General features: G+C 33.8%; 1 protein-coding gene across 4 annotated transcripts in view; it reads left to right on the forward strand.

Moving 5' to 3' along the window:
• Positions 1–17,591, forward strand: part of LOC148612865 (uncharacterized) — a 44,968-nt gene extending 27,377 nt beyond the window's left edge. For 2 of the 4 annotated variants that reach the window (XM_088594711.1, XM_088594710.1), the window contains 2 exons: positions 7,420–7,772; positions 16,268–17,591. In XM_088594711.1, the coding sequence (XP_088450837.1) occupies positions 7,496–7,772; positions 16,268–16,374 (384 nt within the window). In that variant the 5' untranslated portion in view covers positions 7,420–7,495 and the 3' untranslated portion in view covers positions 16,375–17,591. Of the gene's footprint in view, positions 1–2,336; positions 2,460–7,419; positions 7,773–9,958; positions 11,276–16,267 lie in introns of those variants that run through there. The other 2 variants (XM_088594712.1, XM_088594709.1) reach the window with 2 other exon arrangements.
• The last annotated feature ends 4,149 nt before the right edge of the window (positions 17,592–21,740 follow it).

The raw sequence follows: 21,740 nt of genomic DNA on the forward strand, positions 1-21,740 counted from the left end.
GACTTCTTACAATTAGGCTCCTAGAACAGGGTTTAGTTGATACAAGATTGAAGTAATTAATACAGAAGTTATATGGTCGCTGTCATGAACTCGTGGATCGTTACGATGTATCCATTTTCACCTTCAGAACTAATTTGTTCAGCGTGTCATAATTTCCTTTCCTCTTTCGTCTTCCCTGGACTTGACTTGACTTTATATGAGCATTTTGGCGGGTGTTACTAGATAGGCAGAGGACGCTTACACTACCGGTGCACCTTGTTAGGGTTCCCAGTCTTAGTACGAGTTGCTCAATTACTCCTGTTGCTTGTATGTTTTATTTTGGTTGATTTATATTCTTTTTGTGAGTGTCTGTTTTCTATGTTTGTTGTTTCCCCTGGATTGCATTCTTTTGATATCCCTTCATTTCTCTTTCGTTGTTAGATATTTCTTAAAATCATTGTTTTTTTTTTTTCACTTTTAATAAAAGGCTTCATTTTAATCCTCTCCCTTATTTTCCGTGTTAAAGTTTTCTAGTATTAACTTGAACATGAGTGTATTGAGCACGATTCAATAATTTCGAACATGCATAAAGTAGGCATTGATCCAAAAAACTGCGACGTCAAAATAAAAAAGAGAATCTTAATAAGAATTCATAGGAAGAATTGAAAACAAACAAGTCAGCATATTTCTAAAACCTGGATATACCAATAAGTTTGTGAATTTGATAGTCAAGTTTCAATTGAATTATGTTCTTTATTTGCCAATTGATATAGAGCAAAGAAGGAAACATGAAAAACATATTGTAAATTTGTTTTTAATGACGGTTTTGCCTTGAATAAATTGCAAATGTAATAATAAATTGTAAGTAACACTTTTATCAGACATTATGACTAGATCAAACATACAATAAGGAGAATTCAAGGTCAACTGAGGGTTGTTGATCTTATTCTCATATTGCCAATTCTCAAATTCTTTCAATCATAGATTTAAAACTGCAAGTGAGGCACAAGAATCGCGTTTTTAACTATTTTAAAGCATTTATTTCGCATGTCTTTCTTTTCATCAATTTCATGTTCATCGTCTGAATATAGCTGAAATATTGCTGCTCGGACGTTAAACCCCAACAAACAAACACACTTTTAATGATATACAACGGTCTTTAACACGATTGTATAAAAATGTATAGGACAAAAATGCAAATGATCTTTTGTTTTAACAGCAATCAGTTCCGTTAGATCGCTTTGAGTAGGGTTTCTTTTTCTTTAAGAAGAAAATTCTTGCAATGGTCTCAGATGGTTAGATAGTTCAAAATTTTGATATGTCTGCCGTGTAGTTAGTTTCAGTATAATACTGAAGTCAGATAAACATAAGGAACGGATCAGAGTTTGGAATTGAGCAGATTACAGATTGCTGAAAAATTGAATTATCTAAATTTGTCAACTGGTTAATTTTATATGTACCAATGGAAGGGTAAAAATAGTATAACAAATTTGAGGATTATTTTAAAGTCCCTATTTAGACAATAGAGCACCATGCTACCTAAAACTTTTAACAGCTATATGCACTAGAAGATATCTACACTGATGTTCAGTATAAAACTATTTTTGAAAAAAAAAAATCTTGAATAGATGAAGTGAATTATTTGCAATTGTTATCATCTTATTTCAATCGAGATCAAATTATAATGATTTTTTTTGCAACCACTATTATCTTAAAAAATCTTATAAGTATACATGATTTCTCGTGGTATTAAGAACAAATTATTTATTTTTGGCAAATTGATTGACATTATCGCGTGTTTGATTGTTAAGTAAGCCGGCATTTATGCTGCATAGTCACGCACACGTCTTGTATAAACAAAATAAGTAACTTAATAATGCAATTATGTCAAATCACACTCATCAGTAACACTATCAAATTTGTAAGTACAAGTAAACGACTTTTTGACGTAGTAAAGTGTTTTGTTTTTTTCATGTTCACATAGATAAGTGATACATGCACTCAAATTCGCAGTTATACAATTTAATAACATTACCAATTATATAACTCCAAGTATTTGGTCGTGTGTAACTTATGCAATAGGAATTTTGCTATTTACAACTTAAGATTTCACTCTTATTGAGTTGCGGCTATATTGCCATTAACCTGATAGCCCGGGTACTATTTTCGTTTCAAAAGTTTCTCTCAAATGCATTTTTAGCGATCCTAGCTTAGCTTATGATATTGACTATGGAACCAGATTATATTGCAATCACCATATTTGCCTACCAGTTAGTTCGTCCATCCGTTTTCTGTAACACACTTCTCACCTTTTATAGGGAGGAATGCTTAGATATTTGGTATATCGATTTTGCACAATGATTTGTAGTGTTCACCTTTTTCATTTTTGACAGAAGTTGTTGATTTTGGGTTTTCTTAGCAGTGTTTCTCATCGAAGAAAATAAATAAACCACACAGGACGTAAGAAAAAGGAGTTTCAAGTGAGTAAATAGAAGCTTTTGTTTGTATCAAAAATTGATTTATACTTATAAATTGATATTGACACTGTTTAAGCAGAGCATTGTTTAAAGCATTTTTTAAACGAAAACTAGTCTTAAGTGGCAAAACCTTTCAGTCACAAAGCAGCATACCCATGGATAATCCAATTTTCTCCTAAAAATATGTATAATCAGGAAATGCACAGGGGACGAGTCAGTTGATAAAGGTATCATCCATTTTCCTTGATTTGATTTCTATAGATGTCATTATTGGAAATTCGAAGATTTAATTTAACTCACAAAATAAAATTTTTTTTTTATGCAAACACGGAGAATTTGGTGTATAGAACAATTAAGTTATATGCTTTTATTGATAATCTGTTCAGACTAATATATTTACAAAGCAAAATTAACAAAGAGATGTGTACTAAGTGTAGCTATCAGCTTCATCCTCACTGGACCATCGGTAAAATAACTGGTAATATATCAGGTCTATTGCACTGAATATAAAACATGTACATGTAACAAAATTTTCAAAAGAGCAATATTTTGTGTATTCTTCTCTTGGTCAGAAAGAGCAATTGTTTTTCTTTTCGTCTTATATATATGTTATTCCTGTCACATTGTTTTATTGTTGAAGACTTGATTTTAGAGTTCTCTTTCTTTAGAAAAAATGACAGGAGCAATGTTACTCCTGTCACATTGTTTTATTGTTGAAGACTTTTGATTTTAGAGTTCTCTTTCTTTAGAAAAAATGACAGGAGCAAGACTTTATCATGAAATTGCATGAGAATAAAAACATGTTTTTTTTTAAACATAAGCATAATCTGCATTTGGTTATTTTCAATTTTATCGTTCTGTAGATGATTTGAATTATATTTATTCAAACGTACATGTATTATTTTTTTTTACTGTTGTAAACAGTCAACTGTATCAATGTAACACATGCTTATTCCATAGTAAGGCTGTTCTTCGTTCAATATAATATTTATTTTATTGTGATATGTGTAAGAAAAAAGATAAGCAGTAGTATTTTGAACAATCATCCCGATGGCTTCAGATGAATAAATGACAAAACAAATTATCATGCCGAGAAATTATACAAATACTTGCAAAAAGGATTGACATTATCTTCTCATTTCTGCATTGGCTGGAACTTGTGTTGCATAATAAAATATATCTCGACAATAATGGCTTATAGCGATAATGGTTCGGCGGCTAACGCAATTATCTCAGTGTATGTCTTTGTACTGGTGTCAACTTCATATACAAAACGAAGTGTTTTTTTGTTTTGAATTATTTCAAGAATGTACGAAATGAGGATTGTTCTTGTCGATACTAAAGTATACATAAACAATAAAGAGTATGTCCTTTATCAACCACCATATAGTAGAAGACTTTCATTTAGTTACTCAGTTCGTCCATACTATACGGTACTATCAGCTCACTAGATAACGAAATTATAAACATGGAATATGTTTAACGTTTAAGAATTTTTTCAATTTTTAAGCAGGTTATACGAAATAACCCAGTTTGCGACAGTTTAAATTTATACGAAATAACATGATTTGTCAACTGGTCCAAACAAGGTTATAAATATGGCCTGTTAAAAAATTGAAATATTACCTATAATTTAATTTATAATGGTTGACAATCCAAATATTAAAAAATGATATGTAAGCAATTTGTTTGTTGGAGTTTAACGTCCGAGCAGCAATATTTCAGCTATATTCAGACGATGAACATGAAATTGATGATAAAATGAACATGAAATGATGATGAAATGAAAAAGGGATGGGACACAAGGACAATGAGGTCGACAAAATTTGATTGCCACTGGAAATAGAGAGAGGTGGGTAGCGTCGGGCAATTTAGCCTCCTGTGGCGGAGCCCTATGGTTCCTACTCCGGGAGAATACCACAGTAGGGTTCTTTAACGTGCGAGGAACGTGGCATCTTTCCCAACACGGTGCACCACTATGGTTTACGGTCAGGTTTTCCGTATTATAGCCTGACAACCCCAGCATGTAACACGCCAGGGGTACCCCATTCCACCACCTGGGGCACACATCCTAGTTGCTCTGTGGGCAAAGGGCCCTAGCCCCCGGCTCGGGTTTTGAGCACTATTTAGTCGCCTTTTACGACAAGCTTAGCGCTGCTGCAGGGCTATTCTTTTAACACCCGGACCTGCACGGGACATCTGTAATCAAGACGTTTTTTTTGTGGGATTATTTGAATTGCGACGGAGTGCAGACCAGCCGACGTGCATTACGTCATAAATAGTACTAAGGCAGGTTATACAAAATAACCTGGTGTGCTCAAAGATAAATAATCAATCAGAAATACCCTTGCAGGTCCGGGTGTTAAAAGAATAGGCCTGCAGCAGCGCTAAGCTTGTCGTAAAAGGCGACTAAATAATGCTCAGAACCTTAGCTGGGGGCTAGGGCGCTCTGCCCACAGAGCAACTGGGATGTGTGCCCCAGGTGGTGGAATGGGGTACCCCTGGCGTCTTAAATGCTGGGGTTGTCAGGCTATAATACGGAAAACCTGACCGCAAACCATAGTAGTGCACCGTGTTGGGAAAGATTCCACGTTCCTCGCACGTTAAAGAACCCTACTGTGGTATTCTCCCGGAGTAAGAACCATAGGGCTCCGCCACAGGAGGCTAAATTGCCCGACCCTACCCACCTCTCCCTATTTCCGGTGACAATCAAAATTTGTCGGTCCCATTGTCCTTGTGTCCCATCCTTTTTCATTTCATCATCATTTCATGTTCATTTTGTCATCCATTTCATGTTCATCGTCTGAATATAGCTGAAATATTGCTGCTCGGACGTTAAACCTCAACAAACAAAACAAACCAATCAGAAAGGTTGTTACGGAAACAAATTATTTTCTAGTGATGTTTGTTGTTTAAAGACTTTTTAAAAATATGATGTTTTGTTTAATAACCAACAAAAAAAGCTAATTTTCTCATGAATACCAATTCTTGGTTTTCCTTCGTTAACATGATGTAATTGTGGTTTATCTTGCACAATTGGTTGACTACAAGGTAATAAATACACTCAGATACATCTATAATGAATATTAATTTAATACTTGCGTAAAGAGGATGATTTCGTATGTTTATATGGGGGATTTATACATGATTTCTGGTACACCGCGATATCGTTATAATGGGTTGCAATTATCAAAGGTTCCGAAGCAGTCAAACATAATTATCTCTTCGGATAAAATGAATGTAATTATTGTATCAAGATAATAGTTTATTTTTCAAAAATGTACTCAAATCCCTAAAATGTATATTTGTAATTAACCAACTTACGTCACATTCAATCACAATTCTATACATATTGTCTCTGTAAGGCATAAATAAGCCAATCCACAGACAGTAATGTTTAACAGTAAAGAAAATGATTTCAAGAATCAGCATGAAACTTATCTTTGTAACCCTCTACTAGATGTATTGGAAATGTTCAGGTTGTACTTACATTTGTTTTAGATACCATTCTTGAATGCTGTAAATTTCAGGTTTAAACATCATAATCAACCGCCACTTCCGTATAGAATCCCTTTACTAGTATTCGTTATTTTATTATTACATACAAAAAAGTAGGATGTTTTTAATTTGCAATATTTAGATTTTTTTCCCATTACAATAAATAATATAATTTTGAAAATGAATCATACTTTTAATGTCATTATTCTCAACATTCATTCTCCACCCCTCGTTACAAATATCAATCCCCGTATATACATTAACAAAAGAATTGGAGGTTAAACCCATCCAAGTATGGCCTGTCTATTTTGGTACGTACAAATAGTTCTGAATTGATAATCTTAACGTTGTTGTTCTTCATAATATGTTTACAATGTAAAAAAACCCAAACATTTGAATAGCTTATTTACATTTACTGTATTGTCACGTTAAGATAGTATCTGTTTAGAATATAGGAGCAGTAAACTGTGGATTGACCATATCCGATTAAGTCAATTTACTTGAAATAAAACTGTTTGATACTGAAAATTGAAGTTTTGAATACAGCTTTGGGCATCACGTCATGGAGAAATTCAATGAAACCTTATTTCGAGTATTTTCTTACAAATATAACACAAAGAAGATACTTAAATTATACAAGTGGTTGAAACGTGAAACTCCTGTGTATTAGCTGGTCAGCATGCCTGAGCACTACACGACACCATCATGTATTCCAATAAAATTTGAAATTCTGTCAAAGAACAAACATAGAAAGCTACGGTATTACATAACCACATCCTTTACAGATGTATATTATTTTTTTTTCAAATTTTGTTAACTTTTGACTCACTCCGTATTAAATTTCACCTCTGTATATCAAATAGTACAGTTAAAGGGATTCGTTGGTTCATAATGCTATGTAAAAATGTTAACATCAGGTATAGTAAAGCTCATAAGGTGGTGCGGTAATATTTAGTAAATCAAAATATGGTTATTTGGTCTGACCTGCAAAAGTTACTAGCCAAGAAAATAGACATATGCGAAAACAAAAACACACAAATACAACAAACAAAACAAAACAACTTAAAGCAAGAGTAAAATGTAGAAAAAGAAACTAACATTAATCAATTCTTATCAAACGCAACTAGTTCTACACAGGAAAATATTTTCAAATGGAATTCTTATCATCGAGCTTCACATGAAATCATGTGAATTTCACATGAAATAAACGTGATTTTCTCGTGAAATTCACATAAAATGACACGTGACCAATTCATGTGAATTTCACGTCTTTTGCTAAATTCGTTTGAAATGTAAAATTCGTGTGAAAATCATGTGAAATAATTTTGCCTGTGTATAAGATACTAAATATTACTTTTGATTTTGCAGTATTCTGGTAAATACGAACACGTTTATAAGACAAAGAAAATATCTTTATTAATAGTATTTCCAAAATGCGGCTCAAAATGTTATTTCTGTATTTCAGTGTAACTGTTTATTGTAACCAAAAGACAAAAAAGAGGGAGGAACACCATATCAATGAATACAACTTCCAGGATATCATGTACTGTGGCCATGTGACTTATACGCCATCAGAAGATGCAACGACCGAATACACGGATGATTTAGATGAAATAGAGTTCATTTCGACTCAGATTATACACCTCGAACCTCCACTCACGCCAGTTCATATCACAAGGACAATACAGACAAAGGTTGAAGAAAAGAAACGGAGGAGAGTAAACAGAATCGTCGGCTTCTTTGCTGCCTTAATTTTCTTAACTTGTATAGTACTGGTTTGTTCTACAATGATGATGTCAAAGAATATAGACGAATTAGGTAGGTATAATATAAATAATTGAACTATTTTCAGTCCAACTGTTTCAAACGTATAACGTATTTGCTCACAGTTAGGAAGAGGTTTGCATTTGTAACAAAGGGTACACGTTTATATTTCAACTAGCAATTTTTAGTAAGAATCATACCAAATCTGTAATTAGTGATTTACACCAAAAATGCTGCACATTTCCATCTTTGGTTTTAAGTTGCATTATGGGTCTATATGATGAAATGCTTTATTTTTCATTCACATCTGTATGCTCATAGAAGATATTTCTCATTGAAAATCCAATAGTTTCTGTTGTATTTCAGTGCCATTAACAGAGCTAATTTCCTAACTTCAATACCTTCGATATGATTTTTATTTCTTAAGAGCAAGGGTTATATGTTAAGCCTCGTGTTAATTTCTGTTGACTACAACATTTTAAACATATTATTACCTATAAAACTATTTAGGCTTTCTAACCATTTTGCATGATTCTTATCTGGAGTGCTACTAAATTTGCCAGTCTTTTGACATATATAATAAAGGTCATGAGTGTCACACGTTAATATAATCTTTACGTCTTTATGAGGAATGTTCTTTCCGTTTTCGTATCAGAGAGAGAGAGAGAGAGAGAGAGAGAGAGAGTAATCAAGGGAACCAGGGTTCGAGTAATTAGATAAAGCGATTCGTTCAGACTATCGTAGAAACCTTTTATTCGGTCGACCTAATTAGTTTCAACCAGTTAACATATAATTTATTCGAAGTTCAGCACATGGAGTAAGAATTCAAAGAATCGTATAGAACAATACAAGTATTTTTTGATAAGTCGATAGTATTGATTGCTTTCTCAAAGTTTCCCAAAGAATACGCGATAGATATAATCCAATAACAACGCCATTGTGAAGGTGTGTTTATTTGTTTTCATTTTAATGCATTCGGTATTGAAGTAATTTATTGTTTGCAAATCGAAAAGCAAGACATGCCGACATGATTTATAAACATATGTGATCTTTGTAAAGTATATAGGTGTAACTGAGTTCAGTTTATTCTCATATTGTTTGAATGTAATTGGTTATCATGTTATTTCTTCGTCAATAACTGCAATGTTTTTCACAAAGCTATTAAAATGGCATTGAAAACCTGTTCACTCAAACTACCAAATACTTCAAACCCAGGCATTTTAATTAAATTGATACTTATTTTTACCTTTGTCTACTCTAACATCCTGCCCCACCTTATTAGATTATGTTTGATCTTAAGTGAATCGTAATAAAACTTGTCCATTGTGTGGACTATTAAAGAACCATTGTGACCACACCGACAAAAACCCAACGCGCCCACAATTGCACTCTTTAGAAAAGTGCAGTCTTTGGACTCAATAAAAAGATTAATTTTAACTGATTTTTGTGAAAATCAATACTATTATTTAAAATTTAATTGCTACTTAACATTCGATAAAGATTGAAAAAAAGACGGAAAAATGTATGCGGTATAATTCATTTATTTTCAAATAAGTTCCCCTCACAAAAGTGGTCTCTTGCCCCACTTCTGTGAAAATCTGGCCAACCCAAGTCATAATTGCTACTACATGTAACATAGCAGTAAAGTTTGAAAGGAATCCGTAAAAAAAATAGGCACCGACTATTCAACTGCGGGAATTTATTTGAACAAAGTCCCATATACAAAAGTAACCCTTCCGCTATGTCTGCGAAAATCAGCTTTATCCAAACATGTATATCTTGGATTTGGTTGTCGCATACGTCAGAGGCGGATCCAGACACCTTGACATGAAGGGTACCAGCCGAGTTTCGTCAGAAAAACTGGGTGCTAGGACATTATTTGACATTGTTTGTCAATCTTACACATGAAAAACAAGGAAAAAAGACCATTATACTTTTGCCCAAAACAGTTCTTACACAAATCTTTTCCATTTATTTTGTTTAACAGTTATTTTGTTTTACGCTAACAGTATCTTTGACAATCCGATAGTATCACTTCAGTAACCAGTTCGTTCACAAATTTTCTCTTGTCGCCATTAACATGCGGAATTCATAATATCGCATGAAAAAAATGTTATCAACTCGTCATGGTATGACATTAATGTGATCTTTAACGACCAATGTTAAAATATTATATCGAACATTGTTATTATTTCCTTACGCTTCATTAAGCTCTTTACTAGATGAAGTGAGTCACCATCATCTAAACGTAACCACAAACGCGATTATTTCTTTTGAACTAGAAGATTTACATCACAAACATTCCATTAGATTTTAGAGCAACACGGTACACAATGCTAATAATATCATGTAGAGTGACGCTTCATTAAAAATATCATTCAAGCAAGTTCGTGCTAATGGTGGATTCGATAAAATACACACTCTTAGTGTAGGAAACGTTAAAAGATTCATTTCGCTTTTACTTTACATGATGTATATTTTAAGAGTTAGAGCAAACAGAATAGCATGGTACATTTTCAGTGCATAATAGAAATTAGTTATTTAAAGTTCGAGTAATAAAGTACAAAATCAATTCTTTTATGAAGTTACTTATATATTTTGAAAAAGAAGACTTGAGCCATAGAATCATATTTGATAATGAAAAAAAGACTTAAAAATAACAAAGAAATCCAAAATGAATAAGGATTAGTCATGATTCAATTCTGGAATATGAATTTGTGGAAATATCACTTATAATTTCCGGAGGAAACACTAAATACCGGTAGGATAAAGTCGGGACTCATCCGAATTTTCCAATACGTGACGGAAGAGAAATTAATTCAGCGAGGAAATCAGTATGTGTCAATACAAAAGCCAACGGAATCATTACAGATCCTGCTTGGCGAAGTATTTATTTCGACTGGTTTTATTTCAATTCTTGATATGAAACTGGTATTCTGACATCGTCATACAGATGGCGCAATAAATTATTGCATGTATTAAACTTAAAGCTAATTTTACATATGAAAAGGAATTTAGCACAATTCTGAAGTGTCGATTATTCCTACAGCTTTAACAATTGTGTAAAATGAGATAATTGTTCGTTTTATAATGTAGCATCGTAAGTTTTATAAATCAACAGTTAAGTTTTATTGGGTGTGAAGGATAGTGGAGGAACAACATTTGTAAAAACAATGTGATATTTACAAAACGTATGACTTTCTAGAAGTTCATACATATATCTACTTTAAGATGAAAGTGAACTGGATTATGAATTAAGACAATGTCACTTGAGTCTTCCAACTATATTAAATTCCTTGCAATTCGCGTATCACCTGATGGAGAAATTGACGACAATATCGAAATCATATCTACAGAATACGATGTAATTGACAAGTCTAATCGTACGTTACAAAAACCTCGAAAATCCATACTAGAGGAGTTGAAATTTTTTCAGGATGAAGGTTCTAGAAAGAAATTGACTCGTGGAATAATCGTAATAGGCAGTGTTTTTATTCTATTGAGTGGAATACTTTTAATAGTTTCTTTAAGTATGTCAAAGGATATAGATGAAGTTGGTAAGAAAAAATAATGAAATATTTGCTGATGCTTTAAGGAGGTAGACCTAGGGTAAGGGACACAACTATTAAACATCATTGGAAGGTTTGTATTCTGCATTTTACATCAATCTTATGTAAGCATCTAATTAACTTGGATTCAGTTTATTCTGTTCCAAACGATAGCTTGAGAGGCTTTGGTGAAATTGAATTTCATATATGATTTCATGAGTTATGTCCTTCACCCTAGGTCTACCTCCTTAAATTTGTTATGTTAGGCGTCACAGGATTTGTTTAAATGGAGTAATTTGGCGAGTAGATCATTATTTGGTTATAGAGTGGAACCTGTCTAAACCGAACCCTGAACAATAAAAAAAATCTGCCTATATAAGACATTTTTTAGAAATCCCTTTCTACCAGTTTAAATGTTTTTTTAACCTTTGACAATCGGACGAATGTCTAAACCAATTCTTAAGTCTAAAAGTGGGGTTCGCGATTACAGGTTTCACTGTTCGTGGACATTATTGATTTTAAACAAACCTGTGTGTCTTTATACCGAAAGTTTTAAGTGAGCACAAGTCAAACACATGCAATAACAAATAAACATATAGGAAGAGGGATCAAGCTGTATTGTAAAGCAATAGTCTTTCCTTCAATATTTTGATTACATTTTTTTTATCGGAATTTGTGGTGACATAATGACTCTTATACTGTTCAACTTCTAACGATAATGTTTAGACGATAAACCGGTAACTATATATTGTGTTATAGCCGATTATAATCGGGTCAAAAACATGAAGATAGTTTTACCGCTAATGATGCCGCTGGGTAACTGCTTTTCAAATACACAATTAAAAGGGATATAGAATCTAAAACTTAACAAAATTTTATGAGATCATTACCTCTCTTTTCCATTGGACGTTCTATTGGTTCTAGTATTAGATTTATCTTTGATGTCAATGTATTTTTTGTTCATTTACCCACCCACCCCCTAAATCTGTGTTATGTTCATTAGGCAGTGGCGGATCCAGGGATGGTCCCAAGGCGCACCGTACCACCCCCTTGTTGAACCCAATTTATTTTCAAGGTGTCATTTCCTCAAAGTACAGAGGTACTTATAAAATTAACCTTCCATAGTAATACTTGATTGGATTGCAATATCCCAAGGTGTCAAATTGGCAGTATAGTGATTCATATGGTTTACCTGGTACTTGACTGACAAAACAACCTCTAGACAATTATTCTTAGGTCATCAAGGTCAGGTCAGGTGTCGTGTTCAAAGCGTCACTTACAAAAAATATTAAATCATCATTACAACCACTGCCGAAACCTGCAAAATATGGTGTTGTATCGATAAATAATACTTTTGACTTTATAAATAAATTTGTATTCTTTTCCTTAGTGTTGGTGCCTAGGGAACATCTCGTTTTTTTTTGGTCAGAATATGTTGTTTATATTCTTAAATTCACTGCTCTTATTTTGATCGATTACAGGTATTTTGACATCAAACCACTATTACACAGAGTGAAAAAGGACAACGAAATCCCCTTAAAAACTCGAACAAATGATAATTGAAAAAAAAAACAAAACAAAACAAAAACACAAATTTGGAAGAGAGAATTTAAGGAACTCAGTTGTCTTGGATTGATGGAAACTATTTAAAATGACATCAGTTATTCCTAAAGCAAAAATGAGAAAATGTAAAAAAAAAAAAAAAAAATGAAAGATAAATAGTTGCCGCTTGTTTAATGTGTACTTTCACTTTGAAATTAAAACTTGTTTCCACGAGATCATACTATAGATTAACACACCTTAGTGTTAACTCAACTTTTGAAATGACTTGGGGATAAAAAAAAATCAAGCAAATTGATGTTCATATGGAACAAACCCCATTTTTGTTCTGGAACCGACACAAAATTCAGACTGAAAAGATAACAAAATGTTTCTTGGTTATCATTCTTATTTTTTTCTGTACATATTCTTTAAACGTGTTAGAAAGAAAAAAAAACATGACATTAATAAACAAAGACAATAAATAAAATAACTACACATATTTCCCCAGTAAAATAATATTGTTATAATATATTTTATATAAAAAAAAACATACAGACTATTCGTCTTCACTACTGTAATCTTGCCTTTGATAAAAAGAAATTTGTTACCAGTGTCCATTTTTTATGCTGCCCATTTGTATTGAAATGTACCGGAAATAATTTAACGTAATGGAAATGGCATGTTTAGCACGCCTGATTAAACCCATCATTTCTTTCTGAAATGCCTGTAGCACGTCAGAGTCCTTGCGGCGGCTTCCAACATACCGGTCTTTACCCCGATTTTGCCATTTGTTATATGGACTTTCCTTTCGGCGATTTCTTTTAACTTTGTCTAGAGTTTATAAGCTATTTACAGAATCGGTTTGTCCTTGCTTGTCACCGAGCGGTCTAGGGTTTGATCCTCTGTGGCGGAGTATAATTTTATGAGTCAAATCATGCTCTCCTGTTACAATTTATTTCAACACAATAATAAACACACCAAGGCGCATTGTACATTTAACTGTTACAAGTCACGTTAGCCTCATAATGTTATTAAGTAGCTGTCTTTGTAAGGATCATGCAAAATCTGAAAAATGCGATACACCCCAAAAAGGCTACATATTTTTACTTTCGTAATTAAGTTGTTTTATGGGTCTATACTATGAAATGTGTAATTATTCATTCAGATCTGCCTGCTCTTAGGAGATAATCCACATAAAAAATCCAGTAGATTCTATTGTATTTGAGCGCCATTTACAGAGTTATTTCCCTTAATTTTGAAATCTACACTGCATTCTATATAATTTTTATCTCCTCAGAGCACGGGTAATATGAAAAACCACATGTTAATTTCTGTTTACTATGACATTTCAATCAAAATATCAAAATAGACATATGTAGGCTTTTTACCCATGAATCATGATCTTTAGCTGGAGTGCTACCTAATTACAACTAATCTTCATCATTCTCTTAGTTTTTCTTATAATGTTCTGATTACTATTTCATCGAAATTTGTGGTATGTTGCCTGTGATGTAATAATTCTAACACTGATCATTAGGTAACGTTAACGGTCATTCGATATAACAAAACTTTGTTCATATACTGATATTTTCAACTTATTATATATTGTAAATCAATGCAAGTGAATAGACAAATATTTGAGAACCAAAGGAGGAAATATTCGTGAACAAAACATAGTAGGGATTATGAAACAGTCAAGAGACGTATATTTGTCACAGAAAACACAAACTAATATGGACACACAGAAACGTGATGCATGAATATCGATAAATCCAGAGGAGCACTTATATGTTCCCGATCAGTAAGAAGTGCGTGCTACTTGCAAGACACCCCCGTGCTGTAACGGCGAAAGGTCATATCCTTTTAAAAAAGACTACACATGACATATTACGAATTGTCATAGTGGAAACTGACATTACCAAGTCGTTTATCACGTCAAAGTCGACAACCGTTTGATTGTTGAATATAAAAGATGTAAAAATTCAATTAGGCATTATATTATTTATTTATTGATATGGGTGATGCTGAGTTAGATTTCTTTATACGTTGTGTACTAGCAACTATATTTAACCCTTACGTTTACTAGTACGTGACTCTTACAGAAAAAAAAGATTCCTGCCCTCTTCCCATCAAAGGAGTCATTGGACATATATTGTATTGTCTGATTTCCCTCATTCATCAGTCGGAATCCAATTACCACTTTGAAAATATAGTGTTACCAAATAATTACCACATTTTGTTGTCGGTCATCGACTATCCGTTCAACGAACTTAATAAGGATTCGAATTCATCATATATTTTGTATTACTCCGTGTATCTTTTGTTTGTCTGCGTGTTCGGTAAGTTACTGACTGTCTCTCTCTTTTAAAAAAAAATTGTCTTCGATCTTGGAAGTTTTTAAATATCAAATACGAACTTCGCGGGCATCAATATGAAATTTAGATCAAAAGTTGATTGCTTAAGATGTTTTCCTTAGTCTTAACTTGCCATTTAAAGCTCAATGATACACCTATACTACATGGTATATGTATAAGACGTAAAATGCATTGAGTTATAAAACTTCTTTTAACAAATGTCGTTAACGTTGTAACAGATTTAAACCCTAAAAATGGTCTGGCCATTTAAAGGGATTATTTTAAACAATAATTTGAAATGTTGAAAACAATGCCTCGCATAGTATTGTACTTAAACGATATTTTAAATAAACATGTAAAATATTCATTTATTGAGCAATAACGTGGCATGAGTGAGATGTAACTTATCAGAGAGTGGTGACGTTTAATTTAACCAGGGAAATAACCGTGTGTCAATTTCGCAAAAAGTCGTTAGTGTGAAATGATCGTAAACTATGACATCACAATGCTTTTTAGGTTGTGACGTCACTACTTACGATCAACGTTACACTTGCGACCTTTTATGAAATCGATGCCATATTCCTAATGTTTTCCTGAAGTGTAAAAAAATGTTAAACACTGGTGTGAAACATAACCACATATGTCTACCATGATAAGATTTGTTGGAGGCAAGATAATAATTATTTGTGTAAATTTAGATGCAAATAATATATTACAACGAAGGAATGACTTTCTTAAAAATCAAATTAACATACACCAACCACTTGATCGTAGTAATTATTTAACATTTCAATTGTAAGCCAGTAAAATACTGTGATTTCCACAACATCTAAAATAAGTAGTAAATTTCTATAGTTTATTTATACTACAACACGAAAATTCTGTTCTAAACGTCATGACAATCATTTGAAGATCTAGTAAGTTTACTTGCTTTTTACAGAAACACCTATAAATACGAAAGACAAAGTCTGATATTAAGCATTTACATTCTAGAAAAAGAATGTAAATGCTTAATGTCAAACTTTGTCTTTCGTATTTGTAGATGTTTTTGTAGCAACATCTATGTTAAGCATTTTTTTTAATCGTACTATTATTTTTTTTTCAGTAAGAAATTCCAATGATCTTCTGAGAGATAAAGTTCTTAAACCGTCAACGGGTCCAAGAGTGACAGTTGCATTGGAAGAAACAGGGTTCAATTCAACAGGCAGTTGACAGAAACATATTGAATCCCAAAAAGGAGTCTTCCGTTAAATATTGCAATATTTTGACACATTCCAGATATGGATATAAATGCAAGTTTGATATCATGTAAAGTACTAAAGGCATCTGATATTGTGTAAAGTAATAAAGGCAACTGATTTTCGTAAACTACATTCATATACTTACACAAACAGTTTCAATTTGACGATTTGATAGTCATCGATGCATGGTCTCATATGAATCAATCCTTCTTCAAGAAAGAAAATAAATATGTTTTGGAGAAATGAGATGTGATACTGACAAAACAGTTTAGTTTTATCAAAGACATGTTTTGCTGTATCAGGTTGTTGATACCAAATATCAATCAATCATCTGCGGCGGCCAATGCATAGTTTGATATGAATTAATTCTTCTACAAGAAAGAAATTGAACATGTTCTGGAGGAGTGAAACTTAATACTCATAAAACATTCATAGGTTTGCAAAGACCCTTTTTAGCTGCATCAGGTGGTAAATAACTATTGTGAGCTTTAATAGTGTTTAGTCGATCGAATGTCTGGTTTCAAGGTATTTTTATATTAATAAAAGGAACAAATTGATTGTTCATTAAAAAATGTATTAAAACTAAAGCAAAACAGGAACATTTTTAGTCGAGTGTGAAAAGTGATTTGCTATTTAATCATAACATTGCGTAAAATTAGAAACAAATCCTTATTTAATCTCTCATCGATTCGAGTTGAAATGTAAAATTGATTCTTCTTCGAAATGCTCATTAGATTTTTTGAACAGTAGACTGCTGATCTACCGTCGTCAATGATACAAAAGTACCAAAACAGTCATACAAACGAGCCTACATTAATGATAAATAAAAATTAATTTAAAAAAAAAAACCTTTAATGTTGAGGAATGGTCAGCATTTTTCTAGTTCTGTACATTTACTCATATAACCGAAGTTAAATTATAAAGATACGTGTTATTTCTTAAAAACCGGTGGATTATTGGTGCAAATTTCAGCACAAAACAAGGCTCTTCTATTGTTTTAACTTCCCGCGAAAATTAACAACTGCTTGAATTACAGTTAGAATTTTAATGAACTAATATTTTACCATTCAGTACGTTCAGTTGTTTCTCTGAATCGTGAAACTGTTCTTGTTCAGCTTGTGATTTCTCGAGTTTTTTTTTATCAAATATGTTTATAAAATGTTTAAGAAATAATTTTGTTGATTTGAATCGGTTTTTGAAGGACGCCCGCATTATTTTCTCGATGAAATCTTTGGAGCTACCTGCACAGTTGGAAATTATAGCCCGCCCGAGACTGCCTGTTTTACGATCGGGCGGTCAAATATTAAATTTCAACAATCCGGTGGTCGAGCGATTTTGACAGATGATTCGGATTTCCCTTTTCTATTTTTGTAACGAGTTCTCTGTATTACCCTATTCATAACGGAACTTAAGAATCAAACCGATCAAGTAAGTTACATTATCGCGTTTTGACTCGATCTATGCAGGGAGCATGGTAAACCCCTGTGTGTGTCAAATCGAATCCCATTGGCTGATTTCTTTTATATAATCAACCAATAGCGATCGGGCTTATAAAACAAAAATATTGACGGAAAGGGAAAAAAATGAATTTATTTTTTGTTAAATTTGTATGATTGATTGTTGGGTTTTAACGCCCGAGCAGCAATATTATTGTCTCTCATCCCACTTTTCATTACATGTTCATTTTATCATCCATTTCATATTCATCGCCTGAATATAGTTAAAATATTGCTGCTCGGGCTTTAAAGCCCAATAATCAATCAACCAACCAATTGTCCGATCGTTACAATTTTTTTGTTGCAGATTTCTCTGCTTCGGTTACTAGGAATGCATGCTAAACATTGAGTGTATTACCTTCCATGATGTTTTGTACCTTGTCTCCCCACCCCTGGTTCTTCGCTTATTTTTTCCCTGTTAACCGCACGTCTTAATAGGCTTTATTTGATTGATTGATGGGGTTTAACGTCTTCTTCGGACCTGCACGGGTGTTAAATTTGTAAAAGTTGTGGCTTCACGTGTATGTGAACCTACGTCGGTAGGTCATTTCTACCGGAATGAGAACCTTTCTACAGTTCTACTGTGGGAACAGAAAATAAACCGCTTTCTGAACTGTCAAAAAATATTTATACTCTGGGTCACCTGCAACCCACAGAGCAACTGGGATGTGTGCCCCCGGAGGTTGAATGGGGTACCCCTGGCGTGTTACATGCTGGGGTTGTCAGGCTATAATACGGAAAACCTGACCGCAAACCATAGTGGTGCACCTTGTTGGGAAAGATGCCACGTTCCTCGCACGTTAAAGAACCCTACTGTTGGATTTTCCCGGAGTAGGAACCATAGGGCTCCGACACAGGAGGCTAAATTGCCCGACCCTACCCACCTCTCCCTGTTTCCAGTGGCAATCAAAATTTGTCGATCCCATTGTCCTTGTGTCCCATCCCTTTTACATTTCATCATCATTTCATGTTCATTTTATCATCAATTTCATGTTCATCGTCTGAATATAACTGAAATATTGCTACTCGGACGTTAAACCCCAACAAACAAACAATGTAAATCCTGAAAAATTCGAAGGATCTTTTGGAGACAATCAATTTAAGACTATTATCTGAATATAATAGCATTAGAACCTATGATTTGTCAACACTATATACTTATATTCCCGCCCCGTGCAGGTCCGGGTGTTAAAAGAATAGGCTTGCAGCAGCGCTAAGCTTGTCGTAAAAGGCGACTAAATAGTGCTCAGAACCCTAGCTTGGGGCTAGGGCGCTCTGCCCACACAGCAACTGGGTTGTGTGCCCCAAGTGGTGGAATGGGGTACCCCTGGCGTGTTACATGCTGGGGTTGTCGGGCTATAATACGGAAAACCTGACCGCAAACTATAGTGGTGCACCGTGTTGGGAAAGATGCCACGTTCCTCGCATGTTAAAGAACCCTACTGTGGTATTCTCCCGGAGTAGGAACCATAGGGCTCCTACACAGGAGGCTAAATTGCCCGACCCTTCCCACCTCTCCTTGTTTTTCAGTGGCAATCAAAATTTGTCGACCCAACTATCCTTGTGTCCCATCCCTTTTTCATTTTATCATCAATTTCATGTTCATCGTCTGAATATCGCTGAAATATTGCTGCTCGGACATTAAATCCCAACAAACAAACAAACAAACTTGTATTCTCCATATTCAGTAAAAATCCCGACTTGAAAACATTATACATCGTTGTTTTTCCAAAAAAGATGGTACACCTAGATACAAATATATAGTTCTTGGTAGAGATTCCTCATACTTTATAAGTAACAATTCCAAAATCATCTTCCAAATATACAGAAGACGAGGTTTACAAAATGCTGGAATTTTTAATCGACAACATATTTGTCCAGTGTGGTGGACGTGTTTTTCAACAAACGGCCGGCATTCCAATGGAAACAAATTGTGTTCCTTTACTTGCTGACCTATTCCTTCATTCTTATGGGGCTGACTTTATAGCTGATCTTATCCGAAAGAAAGGATACCGTTTAGCTAGATCCTTTAATCTCAGTTTCCGCTATATAGATCACGTATTATCTTTAAACAATCCTAATTTCGGGGATTTGATACATTGCATCTACCCAAAAGAACTTGAGATAAAGGATACTACAGACGCTGTGAAGTCAGCCTCATATCTTGACCTACACTTAGAAATCGATGGTAAAGAAAAACTATTGACCAAACTTTACGACAAACGTGATGACTTTTCATTCAAAATTGTCAACTTTCCTTTCATCTGTGGCAACATCCCTTCTGCACCTGCGTATGGAGTGTTGATATTACAACTCATACGTTATGCCAGAGCTTGCCGAAACTACGCGGACTTTTTGTATCACGCTAGATCTCAAGCAAATAGGCTTCTGGAACAGGGTTATGTTGCTAAAAGATTGAAGTCATCACTACAGAAGTTTTATGGGCGTCATCATGAACTCGTGGATCGTTATGGTATATCCATCTGCACCATGAAAACTGATTTATTCAACGGGTCATAGTTTTCCTTTATTCGTTTGTCTACACCGGACTTGACTTTTTTATGAGCAACTTGGCGGGTGTTCCTAGAAAAGCAGAGGACGCTTACCCTACCGGTGCACCTGGTCCATGCTCTCAGTTTTTAGTGGAGTCCGAGTCTCATCTACTTTTGTTCCTTTGTATGTATGATTTTAGTTACTTTATGTTCATGGTTGTGTATGTCTGTTTTCCATGTCTGGTCTTTGTCCCTGGATTGCAGTCTTCTGGTTACCGCTATATCCTTGGTTCCCTTGATTACTCTTTCATTCAAAGAAGATTGCTACGATACCTTCATACAAAGAAGATTGCTACGATAACTTCATACAAAGGAGATTGCTACGATACCTTCATACAGAGAAGATTGCTACGATACCTTCATACAAAGAAGATTGCTACGATACCTTCATACAAAGAAGATTGATACGATACTTTCATACCAAGAAGATTACTACGATACTTTCATAGAAAGAAGATTGCTACGATACCTTCATACGAAGATGATTACTACGATACCTTCATACAAACAAGATTGCTACGATACCTTCATACAAAGAAAATTACTACGAAACTTTCATACGAAGAAAATTGCTACGATACCTTCATACAAAGAAGATTACTACGATACTTTCATACGAAGAAGATTGCTACGATACCTTCATAGAAGATTACTTCGCGTATACAAAAGTTTCTTATAATGTATCATGTATAAATTCAACAAAATCCTGTAACTCCTGTTAAATTTGAATCCCCTTGTGTAACATGTACAAATGAAACTACGTTTTTTAACTGCTGTAAAATGTGTCGAATACAAATGGCGGCACAACAGCATTACATAAATACTGTGTGTAACAATCCTACAGAAATTATACAAAACTAGTTTAGCGGCTTTAGTATCACGGCAAGAACATTAAATGAAATGTGAATATTAAAAGCAAGATCAAAGTCTCTTCATAAAATAATGAAATTAAAACAAAAAGCTATTTACATATAAAAAGGTAAACATAAGACATGAAATACATATAGAAACATAACTTCGATAAAATATTTAAAATATTGAAAAATCAATAAAGGTATCAAATTTAGATTTTATTAAATAAACCGATGTCCTGCAAGAAATCGATAATGTTTTTATTATTTGTTTGTTGGGGTTTAACGTCCAAGCAGCAATATTTCAGCTATATTCAGACGATGAACATGAAATGATGATGAAATGAAAAAGGGATTGGACACAAGGACAATGGGATCGACAAATTTTGATTTCCACTGGAAACAGGGAGAGGTGGGTAGGGTCGGGCAATTTAGCCT

The sequence above is a fragment of the Perna viridis genome, chromosome 7 (genome assembly GCF_037379345.1).
Source record: "Perna viridis isolate PV_CMFRI_1.1 ecotype Kerala chromosome 7, ASM3737934v1, whole genome shotgun sequence".
Classification (NCBI taxonomy): Eukaryota; Metazoa; Mollusca; class Bivalvia; order Mytilida; family Mytilidae; genus Perna; species Perna viridis.